At 41.2% G+C, this 20,082-nt stretch overlaps 1 protein-coding gene across 2 annotated transcripts in view; it reads left to right on the top strand.

The window, feature by feature from the left end:
- ALKBH8 (alkB homolog 8, tRNA methyltransferase) overlaps nucleotides 1-20,082 on the top strand; it is a 79,984-nt gene that overhangs the window by 14,931 nt on the left and 44,971 nt on the right. For both annotated transcript variants that reach the window (XM_074943370.1, XM_074943379.1), the window contains exons 6-7: nucleotides 2,420-2,524; nucleotides 4,880-4,950. In XM_074943370.1, the coding sequence (XP_074799471.1) occupies nucleotides 2,420-2,524; nucleotides 4,880-4,950 (176 nt within the window). The remainder of the gene's footprint in view (nucleotides 1-2,419; nucleotides 2,525-4,879; nucleotides 4,951-20,082) is intronic.

Genomic DNA, 20,082 nt, shown 5'->3' with positions numbered 1-20,082 from the left:
TGATTAAGGAAGGCACTTAAACAGGTGTGTAAATCCAATTAACTTCAGTGGAATTTAAGGACACGCTTAAACACCCTTCTTGAATAGGGATACTTTCCTGAATCAGTGCTGTAGTAAATCATGTTTTAGCATGCATGGATGGAACCCATTTTTAATCACTTATAACTTGGTATTTTTTTCAAACTTTTTAAAACAATCATGGATGCCATTCTTCACTGAGGTCTAGTCAAATGTAGATTGTGAACTTCTAAATTTTGGTCACTTTTTTTGAGCAACCGCTATATGAGGAACATTTCAAATTCATTTTTATACTGGAAAAAGGGTGTGTACACACACACACACACACACACACACACACACACACACACTATATATAAAGTAAAAATGTTCAAGTTATTCAAGATGGTAAAAATATAATACTTTAAAAATATTTTTTAACACATTGAATGACTTGAAAATGGCTGAATGCATTTTCCTTATACTTTCCAAAACAACTCCTCTTTGTGCAGAAATCAATCATGGGAACTTTCTGAAAAATTGTCCTTTGAGTCTGAGAGCTATGAGTCAGAGAAAACAAAGCAAGCCATCCTACACCCTAGCTATATAAATAATAAAATATGGAATTCAGTTATATTGAAAGTTAAACACAAGTGTTTAAGGTGACATGTATACAGTTTCCCCTGTACAGATGCAAGTTACATTGTATTTCGCCTGAAATTGTGCTTAATCATAAAAGTGTTGATATTTATCTTGGCTGTTTTGTGGCCTCCAGCTAGATGTTAAATGGTCTGTGTATGAGACGAACATAAACAGAGGGAACAAGTTTTGAAGAGAAAAAGCAGTAATAACCATCAATCTTAGAAGATTGGTGAAAGGAATATTTCTTAGCATAGCATTCAAGTGTGCTGTACTTTGTTGAATTTTACAGTTAAGTTTTCATCTTGTATAATAGCAAACTGCAGACTCTCTGAAGGTTTCATTTTTGCATATTACTGATAAAATACTTTAAATTCAATAGATTCATTAGGAGACCATATTTAATTCAATGTTTGAATCAGTAGCAGGCTTTAAGAGTTAAATTTTCAAAGGGATCTGTCACAGGCTGGCCGGCCCCAGTAAATGAAGTAGCTCCCCTGTGCCCGTGCAGATGCTCCCATTTGGGCAGCGCTGGCAGCTACAGAAGATCAGGAAGAGACCCAGTGAGGGAGAGAGTCCTGGTGATTCCTCCAGGAGCCTGGAAGAGGTTTGTGGGGAAAGCTGCAGGGAGCAGAAAGCTCTCTACAAGATCATCCCTGGGAAGAGGGAGGAATTGGAGACTGTGTGTTTGGGACCTGCAGGTAGGAGAGCAGCAAGTGGGGTTTGCTGGCTGGCAGCCCCAAGCCAGAGAGCCAGGGCCAAAAGGCTGGAGAAGGCTAAAGGCAGGAGGAGCAGCAGAGGGAGTTGCCTGCTGGAGCTAAGGGTGGAGAGGGCTGACAGCTGGGGAACAGCAGAGGGGCTTACCCATTGACATTTCAGGGCCAGAGAGTGAGATGGAGAGGAACTGTGAGAGGGCTGGTAGGTGTGAGGGATGCTCCCAGCAGAGAGGCCGTCGGGGTTCCAGCTGGGAAGAGTGGGCTTGCACTTTGGTTGGAAGGGCCCGGTGGCTGTCCTGGTACAAGGACAGGAGCAGGCTGCAGGTGTAGTAAGAGATGCCAGGGCTATGTTTTGCATGTGCTATTTGCACTATGCTGGGGGAGAACTGGTCGATGATAATGGGACTTCTGTTATGATTTATGTGGACTGTACTTTTTTAATAAGATAACCCTACAAGGGCTATATTTGCCCCCAGAAAGATTCTGTGGACTATTTTGGAGGAGTCTGCAGGAGGGAAACTGAGGCAGGCATGTCTGTCATTCAGCAGCCTGCCACAGAAGGGTGCTCCAGGCAGGGACTGCCCTAAGACAGGGTCCTAAGACAGGGTCCTAACTCAGCCTTTAATTTTGTGTAAAGCACTTGTGCACCTGGGTGAAATTCTGCACCCATTGGGGTGAATGGGGATTTTGCCATTGATTTCAATGACACTGAATTTGGCATCCAGTTATTTATGTTCACAGACAATAGAAATTGCACATGCAAACAATGGGCCCAGTGCTGCCAGTCCTTTGTGTGTGGCGGGCTTCTAAGAACTACTCATAGTCTATGCAAGTTACACATGTAGAGGGTTTGCAGGATTAGACCCACTATTTCCATGCACACATCATAGTGAGTACAATATTGCCTGTGTAATTAATGGGGTGCAGTGACTTACAAGCCCCATTTTGGCTGTAGATATTTTATCATATTTCTGTGTATTTTGTCCAGTTGTTAGATTTCTCCTTCACCAAAAGCAGAAAAAAAGAGTAGGAAAACATCTGGTTTATACTTCTGTTTGTAATAACAGGGCTCCCGGGAATTTGCAGCATGCTTCTGGAGAAGTGCTTGAAGCAGGGATATATCAAACATAAACCCGATCAGTTGACAATAAACCAGTATGAACCTGGACAAGGTAAGTGCATTTGCCCTTTAAAAAAAAATCAAACTCAATATTTTATCTAGGATTGAAAACAGAAAACCAACTACAATGGGTATGATTTGGAGACAGCACTTCTGCATCTGCTAAGTTCTATAGGGAGGCTTTCATGAATTGAGGGCAGTGTCTGTATGCAGTCTTCCTAACTTGGGAACTCACATTTAGAGATATCCTGGTATTGAAAATGAGAAACTGAGATTAGAATCTGGCCCAAGCGTCTTAGGCCAGATCACGGAAGCTGATCATGTAATAGAAGAGTTGGTAACCTGGAAAGGTAAACAGTCCATGTATGACAGGATCAACCAAACCCATTTTTCACTCACTTCCTGAGACAAAGATTCAGGAAAATCGCCTGGTCCAAGTATAACTGCAGGGTTTTCAACGGGCTGGCCAAACTCAAACCTTTCCTGCCATGTTTTGCCAAGCAACAAGAAACCCCCTTCTATAAGTACATGTGAGAGACTCTTCAGGATGATGCAAACTGTATCCCCATGTTGGAGGAAGGGAGTGCTGCTCCAACAGTCTCTTCCAGACTCAGTAGGACAGAAGAGAGAGTTACTTCCACTCATGCATCCACAGGGTAAAGCATATGCTGTGCTTTTTACTGAATTCAGTCATCAAGGCAAGGTACCTGGCTTTGGCTTTCCAGTCTCTGGAATATATCTGGTTTGTTCTTATGAATGAAGGACAAACACTTCCCTTCCAGAATTAATCTCTGACAGTGTACTTAGTATCTGCCAACCTAGGGTCTAGACATCTGACCCTGTTCGTTCACATATCTGACAGCCAGTTAAATTGGTATGGTTATGTGCTGCTGGCTGGGTTATCTGAATTAATTAGTATGAATTGTAATTTTCTTCCACGAATACAGAATATGTATAAAACCTTTCTTAAGCTCTAATCATTTAGGACATTAATTAGTATACAGTATGTGCAATCCAGTGCATTGATATAAATACTATCCAGTATCTGTACTGAGTCAAATTCTATCCCTACCTTCTAAGCTTTTCAACGCAGGGACACTGACTTCAGTTTTCAAAAATGATTAGTGATTTTGGGAACCTCAGTTTTTGGGTGGCTACCTTTAAATGGGCTTGATTTTTCTGAGGTCACTTTGAGAAAATCAGGCCACTATAAGGTATTTCAAGTTGAAGATCCAAAAACTCAGGCACCTGAAATCTCTATTCACTTTCAAAAATTTAGGTCATTGTCTCTTAGTATGTGTCTGTGCAGCTCCTAGCACAATGAGATCCTGATTGGAGTGTTTGGATGCTGCTACAAAGAAATAATAGATGCACATGTCTTTTATCAGGCTGACTTCAATATATTTCTGAGGGCAGAATTTCTATACTTCATATTGTAACCATGTTGTAATATAGTGAACTTCTTGTAAGGTGTTTAACCTATGTAGTTCTGTATGGGATTAAGTACATTGCTCCTCTTGAAACTAATGGAAGTCAACACATGTGCATCTGGGGGCAAAATCTGGCTTCTGATATTGGTACTGTATATAAGACTGGTCAAAACAATTAAAACAAAACATTTTCCTTTTGGAAAATGGGATATCGTAAAAATCAAAACTTTCTGCAGGGAGAGATCAATTTTGACAGAAGTTTTGATCAGGAGAATCTAAACAAAATGTTTAATTTGGGGTCAGGTCGCCATTAATCTGTGTCAGGTTTCAGAGTAGCAGCCGTGTTAGTCTGTATTCGCAAAAAGAAAAGGAGTACTAGTGGCACCTTAGAGACTAACCAATTTATTTGAGCATTAGCTTTCGTGAGCTACAGCTCACTTCACTGGATGCATTCAGTGGAAAAACTCCGGTGAAGTGAGCTGTAGCTCACGAAAGCTTATGCTCAAATAAATTGGTTAGTCTCTAAGGTGCCACTAGTACTCCTTTTCTTTTTTCATTAATCTGTGTGTCTGCCAGAGCAGCTGCAGTGCCATATGGAAGTTATATTTCCAAGTCCTTCGTGTCCCCATTCTCCCCATGGACCCTGCTTTCTAGCCAGACTATGTCTCCCATAATGCACTGGAGTCTCCCTGTGGCTGAGCTACTGCAGTGCATTTTGAAAACAAATGTTGATTTGGGATGAAAACAACTGTTGAAATATCAGAATTTCCCATGGGAGGGGAGGGAAATTCCATGTTTTGATCTGCTGTAGTACTGCATTACACATAGTAGGCATAAAAATGCACGAGGTTACTGTGTTCTGGTTTACATGTGAACAGCTGTGAAAATGGGACTTAGGAGACGCTTACATTAAAAGTGATGGTATTTCAATATAATTGCAGTGACTATTTATTCATTCTCTGGTTTTTGTGTTATAGGAATTCCTCCTCATATTGATACTCATTCTGCTTTTGAGGATGAAATAACCTCTCTCAGTTTAGGAGCTGAGGTATGCTTAATATTTCTTTTTATATTTTGATGATACTCAAATGACATAAAAGTAAAGATCTGAGTAGATCTTAATAAAAGGTTCCATGTTTTACATGACGTTTTTTCTCACTCTTTTGCGTCAGATGTCTAGCATGTTAACCTGTAACAATAGTGCGATACTTAAAGGGGTGAAATTCTGGCAACATTGAAGTCATTGCCGTTGACTTCAGTGGGGCTAGGACTTCACCATAGAATAAAATCTTCCATGAAACTGACTGTTTTAAACTACTAGGACTCAATTCTCCATTGCCCTTCCTCAGTTTTATTAGCACCTTCAAAACTCTCATATTAATGCTCCCGTGTATGTCTCTACCTCATTTCTTCCTGTACCATTCCCTCTTCTCTCTGGTCTTCCCAAGTCTCTCTCCTATTATTCCTGTGTTTATTACAGTAGCTCGTAGAGGCCCTATTGGGGTAGACACTGTACAGACATCTAGCTAGAGACAGTCCCTGCTCTAAAGAGCTTACATCTGAAACAGACAAGACAGACAAAGGGTGGGAAGAGAAACGGAGGCACAGAGAGGTGAAGGGACTTGCCAGGATCACACAGCAGGTCATTGGCAAGGCTGGGAATAGAATCCATGTTTTCCTGCTCCTAGTTCCGTTCCCTCTCCACACCCTTTTTTCTGTTCTGCTTTGTAATTCGGTTCTTGTACAGCACTTATCACCGTGGTATGAGAGCATCCATACCCACTCTCTACTTTGTGCCTTCTGTGCTTGGAACAGCGTCACAACAAACATTGGCTAAGTGCCAACCCCATTTTCCTTCCTGTCATTCCTAAATACCTACATGTTGCCGGCACCCAGTGCCCAGAGGCAAAACAACAGCAGGGGTTTGTTACCCGGTGTGCTTTACTTAATAATCACAACGGGGTGGAGAAGCAGAAAAGTTTGTTTGCAGCTGCAAACAAACTTTTCTGCTTCTCCACCCCGTTGTGATTATTAAGTAAAGCACACTGGGTAACGAACACCTGCTGTTGTTTTACCTCTCGGCACTGGGTGCCGGCAAAAGCTTTTGGCGCCCAATGTGGGGCAACAAGCCTGCTATATAGCCTTGCCTGAATCCCTTCCGGCGGTCAAAAATTGTGGCAAAAACCAACGCCCAGTGCGCACTGGTAAGTTCATCGGGGGCCTCAAAAAAACCACAGTTTAATCAACCCCAAAGGGCACAATGGTGCAACGCACTCATATAGTAAAAAAGCAGCTGTGGGCAACAGTAAAAAAACGGTCCCTTAAATAAAATAAAAACCTTTTAAAATCCAAATTATATGCTCTGTTAAAACCTAAAAACGCCCAAAGTTACCCTGTAAGTATAAAACAAAAACAGAGCACAAAAGGTAAAGTACGGTGCATGCCCCTAAAGTATATTTTAGTAAATTAAGAAGTATTTAAATCAAATCCAATAACTAAAAATAAATTAAAGCAATTTTATACAGTTAACTGGCCTCAGTACCAATTAAAAAACCAAAAACAGTGGCCTCCTGGAAAATCACTAAATCATGTTACTCCTGTTCTGTCAACAAACAAAAAAGTAAAATAAGCATTCCTATGCTTACTTGTTTATAACCTTGTGGTCTCCTACTAATATTTTACAATGCTGTAATTTAACCCCGATTGGCCCCGTAGCAATTAATGTCAGTCCCCGGACCCCCATCCCAAATGTAATGGCAGATCCGGTGTCTCCTTTGGCCCTTACACCCACACAAAGTGAGGCTCCTTCGGCCCCTACACCCACACAAAGCAAGGCTCAAAGTAAAATTCCTAGTAAAGCTCATAGTAAGGTTCAAGCTCCATCTGCTAAACTATACCCATTACTTACCAAAACTAAAATTGCCCGTAATGCAATAAAAAAAACAAGCTGCTCTTACCATGCAGGTCTATACTCATGCACCTTTTAATCCTATAAACCTGGCCGCTTTCAATGCACAGGCTAAAAAATTTTCTATCAACCCAAGCAAGTTTGTATCGGTTTTTGAGAGATATCTTCGTAGCTACAAGCCAAACTAAAATAATTGTAATGTCCTTCTGCAAACATTATTAACTAAGGTTAAACAAAAACAAATCATAGCTAAAGCAAAAAAAAAAAAAAAAGCAAAAAGGCAATATAATCAGGACCGTAACAATGTCCCAATCCCAAATAATCAGGTTCCCATAAAAAATCCTAGGTGGGACCCAAATAACAATCAAGCTATGACCCACCTCACCTCCTATAAAGAGCTGCTACTGTATGGACTCCGTCACGCAGCTGTCAGACAAAATAATTAAACTAAACCATATAAAGTAGTGCAAACCCCCCCAAAAAAGCCCTGGAGCCTTTTTGCAGCGCATTCAAAACACAATCTGACAGTATACCCATTTTTCAGTTCTTAATTTAAAAAATGCTTTTTTTGCCATCCCAGTTAACACCTCATCACAAAAAATTTTCTCCTTCAAATAAAAAGACCTTAACAAAGTTAAAAAGCAACTTTGCTAGACAGTGTTAGCCCAGGGGTTTAAAAATTCCCCCACCCTCTTTGGCCAGGCTCTGACCAAAAACCTAAAAAAATAAAATAATAGAAAAGCCCTCCTTTCGCAATACATAAATAATCTGTTAATTGCCACTGTGAGCTTAACTCCCTGCCTTAAAGCCACCGTGAGTCTCCTAAATTTTGTAAAACTCCAAAAATATCGGGTAACACAAAGTAAGGCTCAAATTGCTCTCCCGCAGGTACAGTACCTCGGGTTCTACATATGGCAAAAGAAACGCCAGCTTTCAAATAAAAAAAAAAAAAAGCCATATGCCAAGTTCCTATCCCGAGTAATCGCAAGCGGCTCAGAGCATTTCTGGGGATGGCAGGCTTCTGTAAAATATAAATCCCAAAGTTTAAACTATGAGCTAAACCCCTGTACAACTGTATAAAAAAGCAAACCATAACCCCTTTCATTAAACCCCAAAGGCTGACAGGGCATTTAAAATCCTAAAAAAAAAAGCTAATAAAAGCCCCAGCTCTAGGTCTGCCAGATCTCTCCAAGCCATTTCAGTTGTATGTACATAAACAAAAGGGGGTGGCCCTAAAAGTACTCACACAGCTGCTAAAAACATAAAAAGGTCTGGTGGCATATTTTTCTAAACAACTAGACCAAGTAGCCAAGGGCTGGCCAGCGTGCCTGCAGGCAGTGGCAGCCACCGCTCTGAACCTGGCAAAAGCAAAAAGCTAACACTAAAAAAAACAATGCAGGTTTTTACACCACACATGGTACGCGCTTTACTGGATTTTAAGGGCGGTCTCTGGCTCACACAAGCGCGTATGGCAAGATACCAAGCAAAGCTCTTAAAAAACCCTGAGGTCACGCTGCAGCCTTGTCCATCCCTTAACCCTGCCACCCTCTTACCAAAAACTAAAAAACAAAAACATAACTGTTTAAAAATCATAAATGCCCAATATTCTAGCCACCCGAACTTAAAAAATGTGCCCCTCCCAAATGCAAACTATAAGTAGTACGCTAATAGTAACAGCATAGTAATAAATAGGCAAAAAAGGGCGGGTTATGCTATTATAACCCTCAATGACACCATAAAACCTAAAAGTTTGCCCGCTAAAACCTCTGCCCAGTTGGCTAAGCTAGTGGCCCTGACCCATGCACTCAAACTGTCCAAAAAAACCCAAGTCAATATTTTCACTGATTCCAAATATGCTTTTGGTGTGCTGCATGCTCATGCTGGCCTGTAAAAGCAAAAAAAAAAAAAATGCTAACAGCCCAAGGCTCCCCAGTAAAGTACGGGCCCCAAATTCTCCGGCTTCTAAAGGCAGTGCAACTCCCTTCAGAAGTGACAGTAGTACACTATAAGGCCCATAAAAAAAAAAATCAAAATAAAACTAAAAATAATGCCAGGGCAAATAAAAAGGCAAAGCATGCTGCCACCCTGATGTCCCCTCAGACTAAAAACACCTATATGCATGCCCTTATCGCATCAGTGGGGGAGCTCCCGACCCCTCATTATTCTAAAAAAAAAAAAAAAAAAAAAAAAAAAAAAGCAGCTAGCTAACAAACTTGGTCTCCAAAAAAAAAAAAAAAAAGGCTTCATTCCCCCCCCAAAAAAGTCCTCTTACCAAAAGGCCTAATTTTGTCAGTATTACAAAAATTACATCAAACCACTCATGCTGGCAAAAAGGCACTTATTCAACTAATAAAAAAGTACTTCATAATCTCCAGACTCAAACCTCTGGCTGCCCAGGTACAGGCAAAATGCCTAGTCTGTCAAAAAAATGACCCCCGACCAAGACACCCAGTACCACCAGCAGCCCTGGAACCCACTCCAGGCCCCAGACACGTGTGGCAAATAAACTTTACTAAGTTTCCCCGGACCCAAGGGTTCAACTATCTCCTTATTATAGTAAATAAATTCAGCAAATAGCCAAAAGCCTTTCCATGTCACAATTGCACTGCCAGGACAGTGGCTCTCAAGTTTGTTAAAAAAATTATTCCTCACTTTAAACTTCCCCAGTAAATAGAATCTAACAATAAAACACACTTCACGTCAAAGATCGTCCAAAGCATCTCAGACGCCTTACAGATTCCCTAAAAACTCCATACACCCTAAAAACTGCAAGTCAGTGGGGTAATAAAGCAAACCAATCAGACCCTTAAGCGAGATCTCTCAAAAGTATGCCAGAAGGCCTCCCTGCGGTGGCCTAATGCCCTGCCCCTAGTTCTGCTCCGCATCCGTGCTCTCCCAAAAAGTAAATTAGGGCTCAGTCCCTTTAAAATTATGTTTAAAAGGGCATGGCCTATAAATAATACACCGGTTGTGTCAAAAAAAAAAAAGTAAAAATTAAAAAATGGGTTTCTGTCTCAGTATATGTGTTCCCTGTCTGCTGTACTTTTGTCTCTTCACAGGTATACTAAAAATTCCCAGCCTCTACCCTTAAACTCGTCCATCCACTCCCTGCAGCCTGGTAATTCAGTGCTCGTACATACCTAAAAAAACAAACCCCTCCAAAAAAAAGTAAATAAACCCTATACCATCCTGCTGGTCTCCCACACTGCAGCAAAGGTCAAAAACCACAAAAATTAAATTCATTATACCCGGCTAAAAGCAACCCCCCCAGCTAAAAAATAAACCGTGCATTCAGCCCCCTCCACTAAAAATCTTAAACTAAAATTACTATTTAAACAGCAGCCCGCCAAAAAATCAAAAAAATAAATAAAAAAATATATTTTATTCCCCCTCTTGGCCATGTGCCTAACCACTACTTCTGTTTCAGGCATTGTACCCGTAAATACCTGGCTGGCACTGGCCCAGAGTGCAGTAAACGCAACGTCGTTTTGTTTGCCACATACATTTTCAGTGGGTGCAATCATAAAAACTTGTTTTATTGGTGTATGTGCAGCCCCAACCCTAGTTCAGCATTATTCCCTGTTAAAAACCATAAATAAAACATTTACTTATACTGATTTATATACCCTTAAATCTGCCCAGTATAAGTTAAATGCCTCCATGTTTTCTTATTTCCTAGCCAATACAACCCTTGCCCCCTCTTATATAAGGTTTATAAATGCTACTCACATTAAAAAAAACCTCACCAATAAAAAACTTAAATATAATAACAGTGTAAAAATCTTCTTTGCCTACAGGCACATAAAATTGCCAGCAGGTTGGTTCCTTATATATAGCAAACATGCGTATTCCTATGTCCCGGCCAATAGTTCTGGGGGTCCCTGCTCTCTTAGTCGCGTGGCCCATTGATTTTTCCATACCCTCTGCAGTTATCTGCCCGTCATAAAAAAAAAAATGCTGTTCCCCTTAATTCCACCTGTAGGTCAAAAATAACCTTATTCTCAAAAAGTAAAGCAGCAGCTCTGGCCTTTTCTTTAGTTGGTATCCCTGGGCTTGTGGTGCATAATTATCACGCAGTAAAGCACCTTGCCTGCACGGTGGCAAAGGCCATTAACTTAACCTCAACCGTCGTGGCCCAACTCTCACATAAGTTAAAATAAAAGACTTCAGGGTATGCTACAAAACAGGCTGGCTGTAAACTATTTGCTTCTACGCCATGGTCACCTATGCCAAAAGTTTGCAGGCATGTGTTGCTTTAATATAACAAATTCAGGGCCATCCGTAAAAGCTAATTTACAACGCCTAAAACAGCTAGCAAAAAGCATTCATCAGCAAACTAAAAAAAATTGGCTAGGCTCTCTATTTTCTGGTTGGGGCCTTTCCCCGTGGCTAAGTAAGTTGTTTAGCCTATTATTTAAGTTTCTTTTCCTGTATTAATCATGTTATGTGTACTGTGTTATATATAGTCCTGTATAAATATGCTTATTTTACATAATTTTAAAAATTTTAATTTTATGCATAGCCCGCTAATAAATAAAAAAAAATAAAAAACCTCAAATATTAATTTTTTTTGAGACTATTTATTTTTATTAAAAACCCCAGAGCATAGCCACTAATTAAATTAAAAAAAATAAAAGGCCATAAGGGTCAAAAAAGTCTCCCTGCTAAAGGCCTATGGGCGTCTTCTCAACCCCCCTTAATAAAATTCAAGCCTGGCTGGTTTAAATAAACTCTTTTGCTCTTAAAACAATGTTGCAGCCGCAAATAATGCCTTATAGTATAAAGTTTGCTAATGCCAAGTTTAAAAATAATAACAAAAACAGTTACAAAGCCAAACAAAATGTGAAGGTTTTTTAAGTTGCTAAAAATGCTTATTAAAAATTACAAAAAATAAATATTGTTGTAACCCATATAAAAAACCCAAAATATTTATATAAAATTTTAATTAGCTAATATATAGTGCAATAGCATTAAAATATATATATATAATAACCTGCTGTAATGTGCAAAATTTAAAATTCTATTCTCCCTGTACCTTGTTTGCAGCTGCAAATAAACTTTTCTGCTTCTCCACCCCGTTGTGATTATTAAATAAAGCATACCGGGTAACAAACCCCTGCTGTTGTTTTGCCTCTCGGCACTGGGTGCTGGCAGCATACATGTTCTGCAGTACTTACATGCATGAACACCCGCATACAACTCCACTGTGAACTACTCTCATTGCTATATTGTATTCTTTGGGGGAGGGACATTGCCTGTATTCTAGCCATTGTTAGTTGCCACATACATCTGTGGTGCTGTGTAAATAGCAGCAACAATCCCAATGAGACCATTAAATTTATACAGCAGTGGACAATAAGGGTCTAATTTTCAGTGGGGCCTTGTGAACTAATGACTACACGTGTGGGTGATGTATGCTGTCACTTGCTCATTCAGGTACTAGTGCACAAAGAATGTGAGTGTGTGCATCTGCAAAGATGCACCTGCACAAGTGGAGATTGAATGCAGATAATCAGGCCCTGGAGGTATGAAACTGTAACCCGATTGTTAGCCTATGATTGAGTTGGTGCGGATAGACAGAGGGAGAGAGGCACAGTCATGCAATCTGAGCACAGAACTGGGAGTCAGGAATTCTTTGGAGTTCTAATTGAGGCTCTGACACTGACTTCCTCTTTGGCTTTGGGCAGGTCGCTTAGGCCCAATGTTTTCCACTAACTGTGGATGTCTCACATGTCTCTCGGACCAGCTGTGAGTATAACATGAGGAGGATCAGTGCATGCTCCCCCATTTTGCCCAGGCCTGTTTTGGAGATACCCCCTTTCCTCTAGCCATGGTTTATCTTCATGCCCATTCAGTTTTTGGCCTTGCTTTTGAGGCAGTAGTTTCTATTTTATTCTAAAGTGTTTTTAGCAATGTGGGCATCTGGCTATTAGAAAGTCCCTGCACTGGAAATGGTTGGCTAGATGAGAGAGGCTCTGTATCCTCTTATCGCTCCCGTGACCAATCCAGTCCTACCCAATTTATTTTTTTTAATACACGCTGAACATTTAGATGTAGGCATTGGGAACAGTCTGTCAGAAAGGTCTGTTCCTGTACAGCCCAAAATTGTAATGCCTTTTCATGATAGAGCATTAACACACTTCTCTGATGGAGGTAGCCAAAGTGTATATTTAAGGGCTCGTAAAACAATCCCAATGGCCCATAAATTACTGCATTATTTGACAGCCTTTCCTTCTGATACCTAACTGTTTAAACTTTGGTAATACACATTGTTTGCATGTTTAGACCCTCATCTGCATTTAATATGTTAATCATGGCTGCAGTAGTACGCACTTAGCTATTTTAGCATTTCTTTGTCTGAGCCCAACAGTTTTCCCCCCACGTACAAAAATTATGCCCATTTCTGATGGCGCATTACATCACAGCATGCTTTTTGTACTCGTCTTTTGTTCTCCTCATCCTTTCACATTTATCTAGCACATTCACTGGGAAATGCAGTGTACTTGTAGCTGTATCAGTCCCAGGATATTAGAGAGACAAGGTGGGTGAGTTAATATCTTTTATTGGATCCATTTCTGTTGGTGAGAGAGACACGCTTTTGAGCCTCACACAGGTCTTCTTCAAGTCTGGGAAGGGTACTCCCAGCGTCCCAGCACAATGCAAGGTGGAACAGATTTCCCAGACCTGAAGAAGAGCTCTGTGTGGCTTGAAAAGTTGTCTCTCTCACCAACAGACATTGGTCCAATAAAAGCTATTACCTCACTCACCTTGTCTCTCTAACATTCACTGGCATGTCCATTTACATCTTTTAATTACATTAGCTCCACGTGAATAGTGTATGATTGAACAGGATTTATTCCTGATTTCAGCCTGAGTGTCATTCCCTGTTCTTCTTGGTTGTGACTTGTTATTCCAGCTTGCTTTGCATCCCTAATGAAAAAAATTATATAATCATTGTATTGCTGATCTTCCCTTTATCCTTCTCCAAAGGAGAAACATCATACTTTTAAAAAAGAATTGCCCTAAAGCTTAGGCACTACTGTAATAAACATGTTAAATACAAAGAAATAGACTAGGAATCTCTCTGGTCCACTGTTCTGTCTCTGAGCTGGGCCACTACTACATGCTGTAAAAGAAGGAAAAACATAATGCATGTGCATAATCTATGTTTGTACTAAGCCATGGGGCAGTATTTCATTCTGACCTCTGCCTGATGAGCAACTTATACAAGCATGAGGTTGGAGGACCCTTCTAACTTTTATCCTAGCTAGCACAACTGCTGAATGTTATTTCCATTCATATAAATGGCTAATCTTGTTTTTTGAAATCTGTCCATCCTAGGTTCTTATTGCGTCCCCTTCCCCCCCCATCACCATATTATCTGAGCGCTTCACAATCTTCAATGCATTTATCCTCACAACACCCCTTTGAAGTAGGAAAGTGCTATTATCCCCATTTTACAGATGGGGAACTGGCGCATGAAGAGGCTATATGATTTGCCTGAGTCACACAGGAAATCTGTGGTGGAGCAGGGTTTCCCAAGTTCTTGTCTAGTGCCTTAACCAGTGGACCACCCTTCCTCTCAAATCTACGAAGGTATTTACCTCAATAATATCCTGCAACGTAACACCCACTGTTCAGCATCTTTCCTTTTCTTACTGATGACTGAGTCCATCCAGTAGGAAAGTTCTTCAGACCATTCCTTTCTAAGATTAACCTGTGCAAGTCTAATTTGTTTTTGTGATAAACTTAGTAGTGATTTCTGCCTCCCATTCTTTGTTTAGAAAGCACAGAAAACCATTACCCATGCCAGAGGCAGAGTTGTGTTTCAGAGGACAGCATTTAGCAGCTCACAGAGCATGCACCTAAATGTTTAAAAAGTAATCCCCCAAAAAGGAAATGGGGAGCCTGATTTTCCTATCTGTTGCACTAGTTTTACATGGTTGTAACTCTACTGGAATCCAGGGTGTGATGCTGCTGTAAGACAGGTAGAATGGAGTAGGGAATTGAGCCCCCGGTGTTTTTCTCCCCTCCCTTTTATTGTGATTACACATGTCTTTATCATGGGGGGAGGAACAATACAGAAAATAGTACTTACCATTATTTAAGACAGCACATATTCCTCTAAAGAGGTTACAGGGCAGGCTAAACCTGGCCTTGAAGTGGAGAGGTAGGAGCTCAAAGAAGGGAGAGGAGATAGGTTTACAGAACAGCAAAGGAGAGCTGGAGGGATTGAAGGAGAGAAAGACCGTGACGAATTCTGAGACGTGCATAGCACCTTCGGAGAGGTGCAGAGAGTCCTGTCTCCCACTGAACTTCAGTGGGAGCTGAGGCCATTTGCAGCTTGCAGGAAGTGCTCAGCACCTTGCAGTGTTGGACTCGGTGGGAGTGACCCACATCTTTTGGGCAACTACAGGGGGTCGAGTGAGGCCACCAAAACATCCTGTTGGGCTTCCATAGGGAGTACCAATCACTATATTCCCCTTGCCTTTAGGAGCTACTACAATATCAATAATAATAATGGGAAGAAGAAGACTGAGCACTGAGTTCAATTTTCCTTTCTTTGCTGAGGAAATGTCACAATGGGGGGGAAAAAAAAGAGAGAAGCTGAGGGGATAAAACGAATCCTGAGGATTTAACTGTTCATCCTCCTCTTCCTGAAAGTGTCCATTGTTTGAACAAAATGCAGCGAAACAGGACACAGCAGCTCTTTTACAAATAACTTCCACTGTTCGGGGGAGGCTGTTATTTTCTCTGCCTCCATACGGGGTCTCTAGAGATGCATAAGTTACAGCGTCTTATCAGAAGAGCATGGCTTCTATTTGAGGCTAGCTTTGCAATGATTTCAGAAGTCAAAGTTTAAGATTGTGAAAGGAGTTAGGGTTTCCTTTTGCAGACCTGCAGTGACTGTGAAAGGAACTTAATAATAAGATTTTCCCTCCTTGAACTTCCTGATACTGGTTTAATTTGACATTTAACACAGTATCACAAATGAGTCCCAGTTAGCTTCTAATTCGTTGTTAAAAAGGTAGAAACATAGGAATTACGATATCAGAACAGTCCAATAGTCTGTCTCATTTGTTGTCTTGTCTTTGACATTGGTGTATTCTGGATGCTTTAGAAGAAGGCATGCAAGTCCCATAAAGTACCTACATGTACTATTGTATAGAACACAGACTATAACTTTGTATTGCAAGACGGATGTTTTTCCTGACCTTGGATCTCCTACCCCAGTGGTGCAGTGCAGTCCCATTCCCCGTCATCCCAAACAGTGAAGTGGAACAGTCTGTTTGCAACAGGCCTCATTATTTTTTTTTTTTTTTTTTTTTTTTTGGACAAGGGAAGTTTCAGGATGCTCAGCTAATCAGTCAGATTCATGGGTCAGGTTTAAATTGTGGTGCAGAGAGCTTGGTGTGTTCCTAAACTCCACCAAAGTCACACACATCTTAGAATTTCTTCTGGATAGTCTAACTATGGCTATTAAGGCTCTCAATCTAAAAGGACAACTTGTGGCTCTATCCAGCATTTTGGAAGCAGGGAACACCAGAAAAAGACAGGCCATAGAATCCTTAAAGGTATTCATGAGCTGCTCTGGTCCAACGCTGATCCTATGGGGGCATCCCGCTATTAACCTCTTTCCGTGCTGAGAACTGGGGCTGTTTATTTCTGCACTTTGTTTCCTATCTTTTAATCTGTTTCTAATCCATATGGGTTAAGACCTAGAAGTCGTGAGGACTTCACCTCTCACCCTGTAGTAAAACCAAGATTTCTTAACAGCCTCTTGAGAGGGATTTTATCACAAGCCTTTTGAAATTCTAGATTATATCTAGTGGTTCTCATTTACCTGCTGCCTTGTTAACTCTTTCTAAGAATTCAAACAAGTTAGACAGACAGTATTTACCTTCACGTAAGCCATGCTGTCCCAATTTTTTTTTGCTTATCTTCTTTAGACACCTGCTCAGGTTAATGTTCGTCTGCCTTTTTGTTTCACTTTATTTGTCTTTCACAACAGGCATACAGTATTTTATGGGATTGATTGATTGTTCTAGTGGTAATTAAGAGAGTTTAAACAAAGTTATTCCCTCTTTACACTAACAGCATAACTGTAGTAAGTGAAATTGTTAAATAAAAGCAAACATTCTTTTAAAAAGTGTGTTAGAGCCTTTGCACCTCCCTGTAAAAATATCCTACTTAATATTTTAATCACTGCAGTTTAACCTTGAATAAGACCTACGAGTTAGTCCAAGCAATTGTGCTTGAAATAGGAAGGGTCTGTCTTCACTGCATGAAAAGTCACCTAATCAAACCATTGTATGGATTCCCTTGAGCTTGCAATGAGGATAGCATGCCTTGCATCTGCATAGAACTGCCATCCCAGGCCTTTTACAAGCATTGGTTGGGTGCCTGGATTGGTGCAGTCTCCCGTGGTTTCTTTGCACTAGAGGGGGATGCCACAAGGGTTGCAGGTGCACTTGTTTATCCAATCCCCCTGAATGTATGCTACAACATAGTAGCTCATGGCTGGAAGTAACGAAAAAGCTCCTGCTCCCATCAGCAGTTTTGGGCATCATGAGTAGGGCCCTACCAAATTCGCAGTCCATTTTGGTCAATTTCACTGTCATAGGATTTTAAAAATAGTAAATTTCATGATTTCAGCAATTTAAATATAAAATTTCACGGTGTTGTAATTGTAGGTGTCCTGACCCAAAAAGGAGTTGGGGCGTGGGGGGTTTGCAAGGTTAGTATAGAAGGGGTGGCGGTACTGCTACCCTTACTTCTGCACTGCTGCTGACAGCAGCGCTGCCTTCAGAGCTGGGAGCTGCAGAGGAGTGGCTGGCGGTGGATATGGTATTGCAACCCTTACTTCTGCGCTGGGCAGAGCTGGGCCCTCAGTCAGCAGCCACCACTGTCTGGCTGCCCAGTTCTGAAGGCAGCAGTGCAGAAGTAAGGCTGGCGTGGTACGGTATTGCCACCCTTACTTCTGTACTGCTGCTGGCGGGGTGCTGCCTTCAGAGCTGGGTGCCCAGCCAACAGCCACTGCTCTCCAGCCGCCCAGCTCTGAAGTCAGCGCAGAAGTAAAGGTGGCAATACTGTATCCTCCCTAAAATAACCTTGTGCCCCCCCCGCAACTCCCTTTTGGATCACGATCCCTAGTTTGAGAAACGCTGGTCTCCCTGTGAAATCTGTATAGTATAGGGTAAAAGCACACAAAGACCAGATTTCACGGTCTGTGACGCGTTTTTCATGGCAGTGAATTTGGTAGGGCCCTAATCATGGGATAGATGCTTTAAGAATCCCAGAATGCATTGGTGTAATCACAGTTGTAAGGCATCTGGAGTGGATGTGCCAAGCAATGCTGTTTTGTGAACATGCCAAATTGTTGTAGAGTCAAATAAGGCAACCGTTTAATGCAGCTTACATTCATGTGGTGTTTTCTTTGAATATGTGTGGCCTATATGTCTATTACCAAAGCAATGTCTACTCCGCACTGAGCTTGGTCCTGATATAAAGCCTGTCAGAGGAAAGATTCCTATTTACTTCAAAGGGTGTTGAATTTGGCCCTCAGAGAAAGGGAACAAAAACGTAGTCCTCAGCTCTGCCTGGGAACATGTGACATATATTCACTATTTTTTAGGCAAGAAAGAATATTCTATTCAGAAAACATACTGATCCCAGTTTTTTTGTGTCTGACCTTCTCTTTTTTTCCCATTTTTATTAAAGATTCCTCCCATCACCTTCATGTCCTACTGTTGCTTCCACTTGATCAGTTATTATTTTCATCTTTGCAGTGCTCCTGGAAGCTCAGGTTCCTCTTTCATATAAATTGTTCAAATGGAACTCCATGCTGTAAATTCCTAATCCCCGCCTCCCCATTCTCCCTCCCACGGCATCTGCTTCTCGGCTAACTCCTCACTTAGCCAAAAGATAACTGCAGACACCCAATGTGAGTGATGACATGGCCAAGCATCTATTTTCATGAAAGCTGCTGCAATCTACTTACAGATCTTGCTTCACAGTGAGATGCTATCAAGACAAGCATTCATACAGAATTGCCCCAAGAACTATGATGGTCTTGTCATTTCTCTGGGAACTGTTTGACAGTCATTTGCTGTGAAGGAAGACAGAAGCATCTGATTCTTACCTCACCCCAATCTCACCAACTATTGTATAAGGTACAAAGCCAAAGTTAAGCTACAAAAACAGCTGAATTTTTAAAGGATGTTTTAAAAAAAATATTCTGTCCATCCCCCCCCAATTTTGGCGAATAGTATAGTGAGCCTTGGAACCTTTGTTTTCACTGCCAAGGGCCTCACCTGAGAGAGCAGCTGAGGAAATTTGGCTCTCACCTCTCTCCTCTGTAGGAGCTGGTGACATACCCAGGGTACAATCAGCACTGCTGCATAGCTGTCTCTCCTCAATTCTCCAACCTGGGATGCCTTCTACACTGCTTGACTGGTGAACAGCGACTCCTGACCTGTTAATACACAGCCTCCAGCATGTAACTTGCTCCCAGCTACACTGTATTGAGTACTACTAGCTAGCCACTCATGAACTACACTGCAGAAGAACACCAGTAGATTCTCTAGTCCCAGACTTTTCCCCCAGATATGTGCCTCTTGTATGGCCCAGCACGGTACTGGACAAAACAAGCTCATATGAAGTCCTCATTTCATCAATGGAAAATGATATGCACCAGCTTTGTTATCCCAAATGGAGTTTCCCACACTCTTTACTCCATACACATTGGTTAGTTAAAACAGTGCAACAAGTTTATTTACTACAGAAAGAAAAGAGATTTTAAGTGACTACAAGTAATAAGGCATAAAGGTCAGGATTGGTTACAAAGAAAATAAACTGAATAAGCTAAGTGAACTTAAAAGCAAAAAGGTTTTTCTCAGCATAAGCTTTGCAGTCTGCTGGGAGTCCCCACTCCCAGTTTAGTTCCTTAAGAGTCGTTGATGTCATGAGCAGAGATGAAGGAGGAGAGTGAGGTCAAGCATTGTTCTCCCCTCTTTATAATGCAATTCCATGTGCTAAAAACATCCTTGCTGAGTCATGGTGACAAACAGTCTCTTGTGGATTTGAGGTTTGAACCACCTGAGATGAAATGCAATTTTCTTGTTCACGCCTTCTCTGCCAGAGATTGGCTGCTTAAGCAGGTGATAGTCCATTAACACCTTCCTGGGATGCCAGCGTGTCTTTGTCTCTGAAAACTGGTTTGGGCCTGCTTTTCTAACTTGGAATATGTTACAGGAATGTTATACAATAAAA

The sequence above is a fragment of the Natator depressus genome, chromosome 1 (assembly GCF_965152275.1).
Source record: "Natator depressus isolate rNatDep1 chromosome 1, rNatDep2.hap1, whole genome shotgun sequence".
In the NCBI taxonomy this organism is placed as follows: Eukaryota; Metazoa; Chordata; order Testudines; family Cheloniidae; genus Natator; species Natator depressus.
Note: the sequence above shows the minus strand (reverse complement) of the source record. Positions and strands in the feature narration are given on the sequence as shown.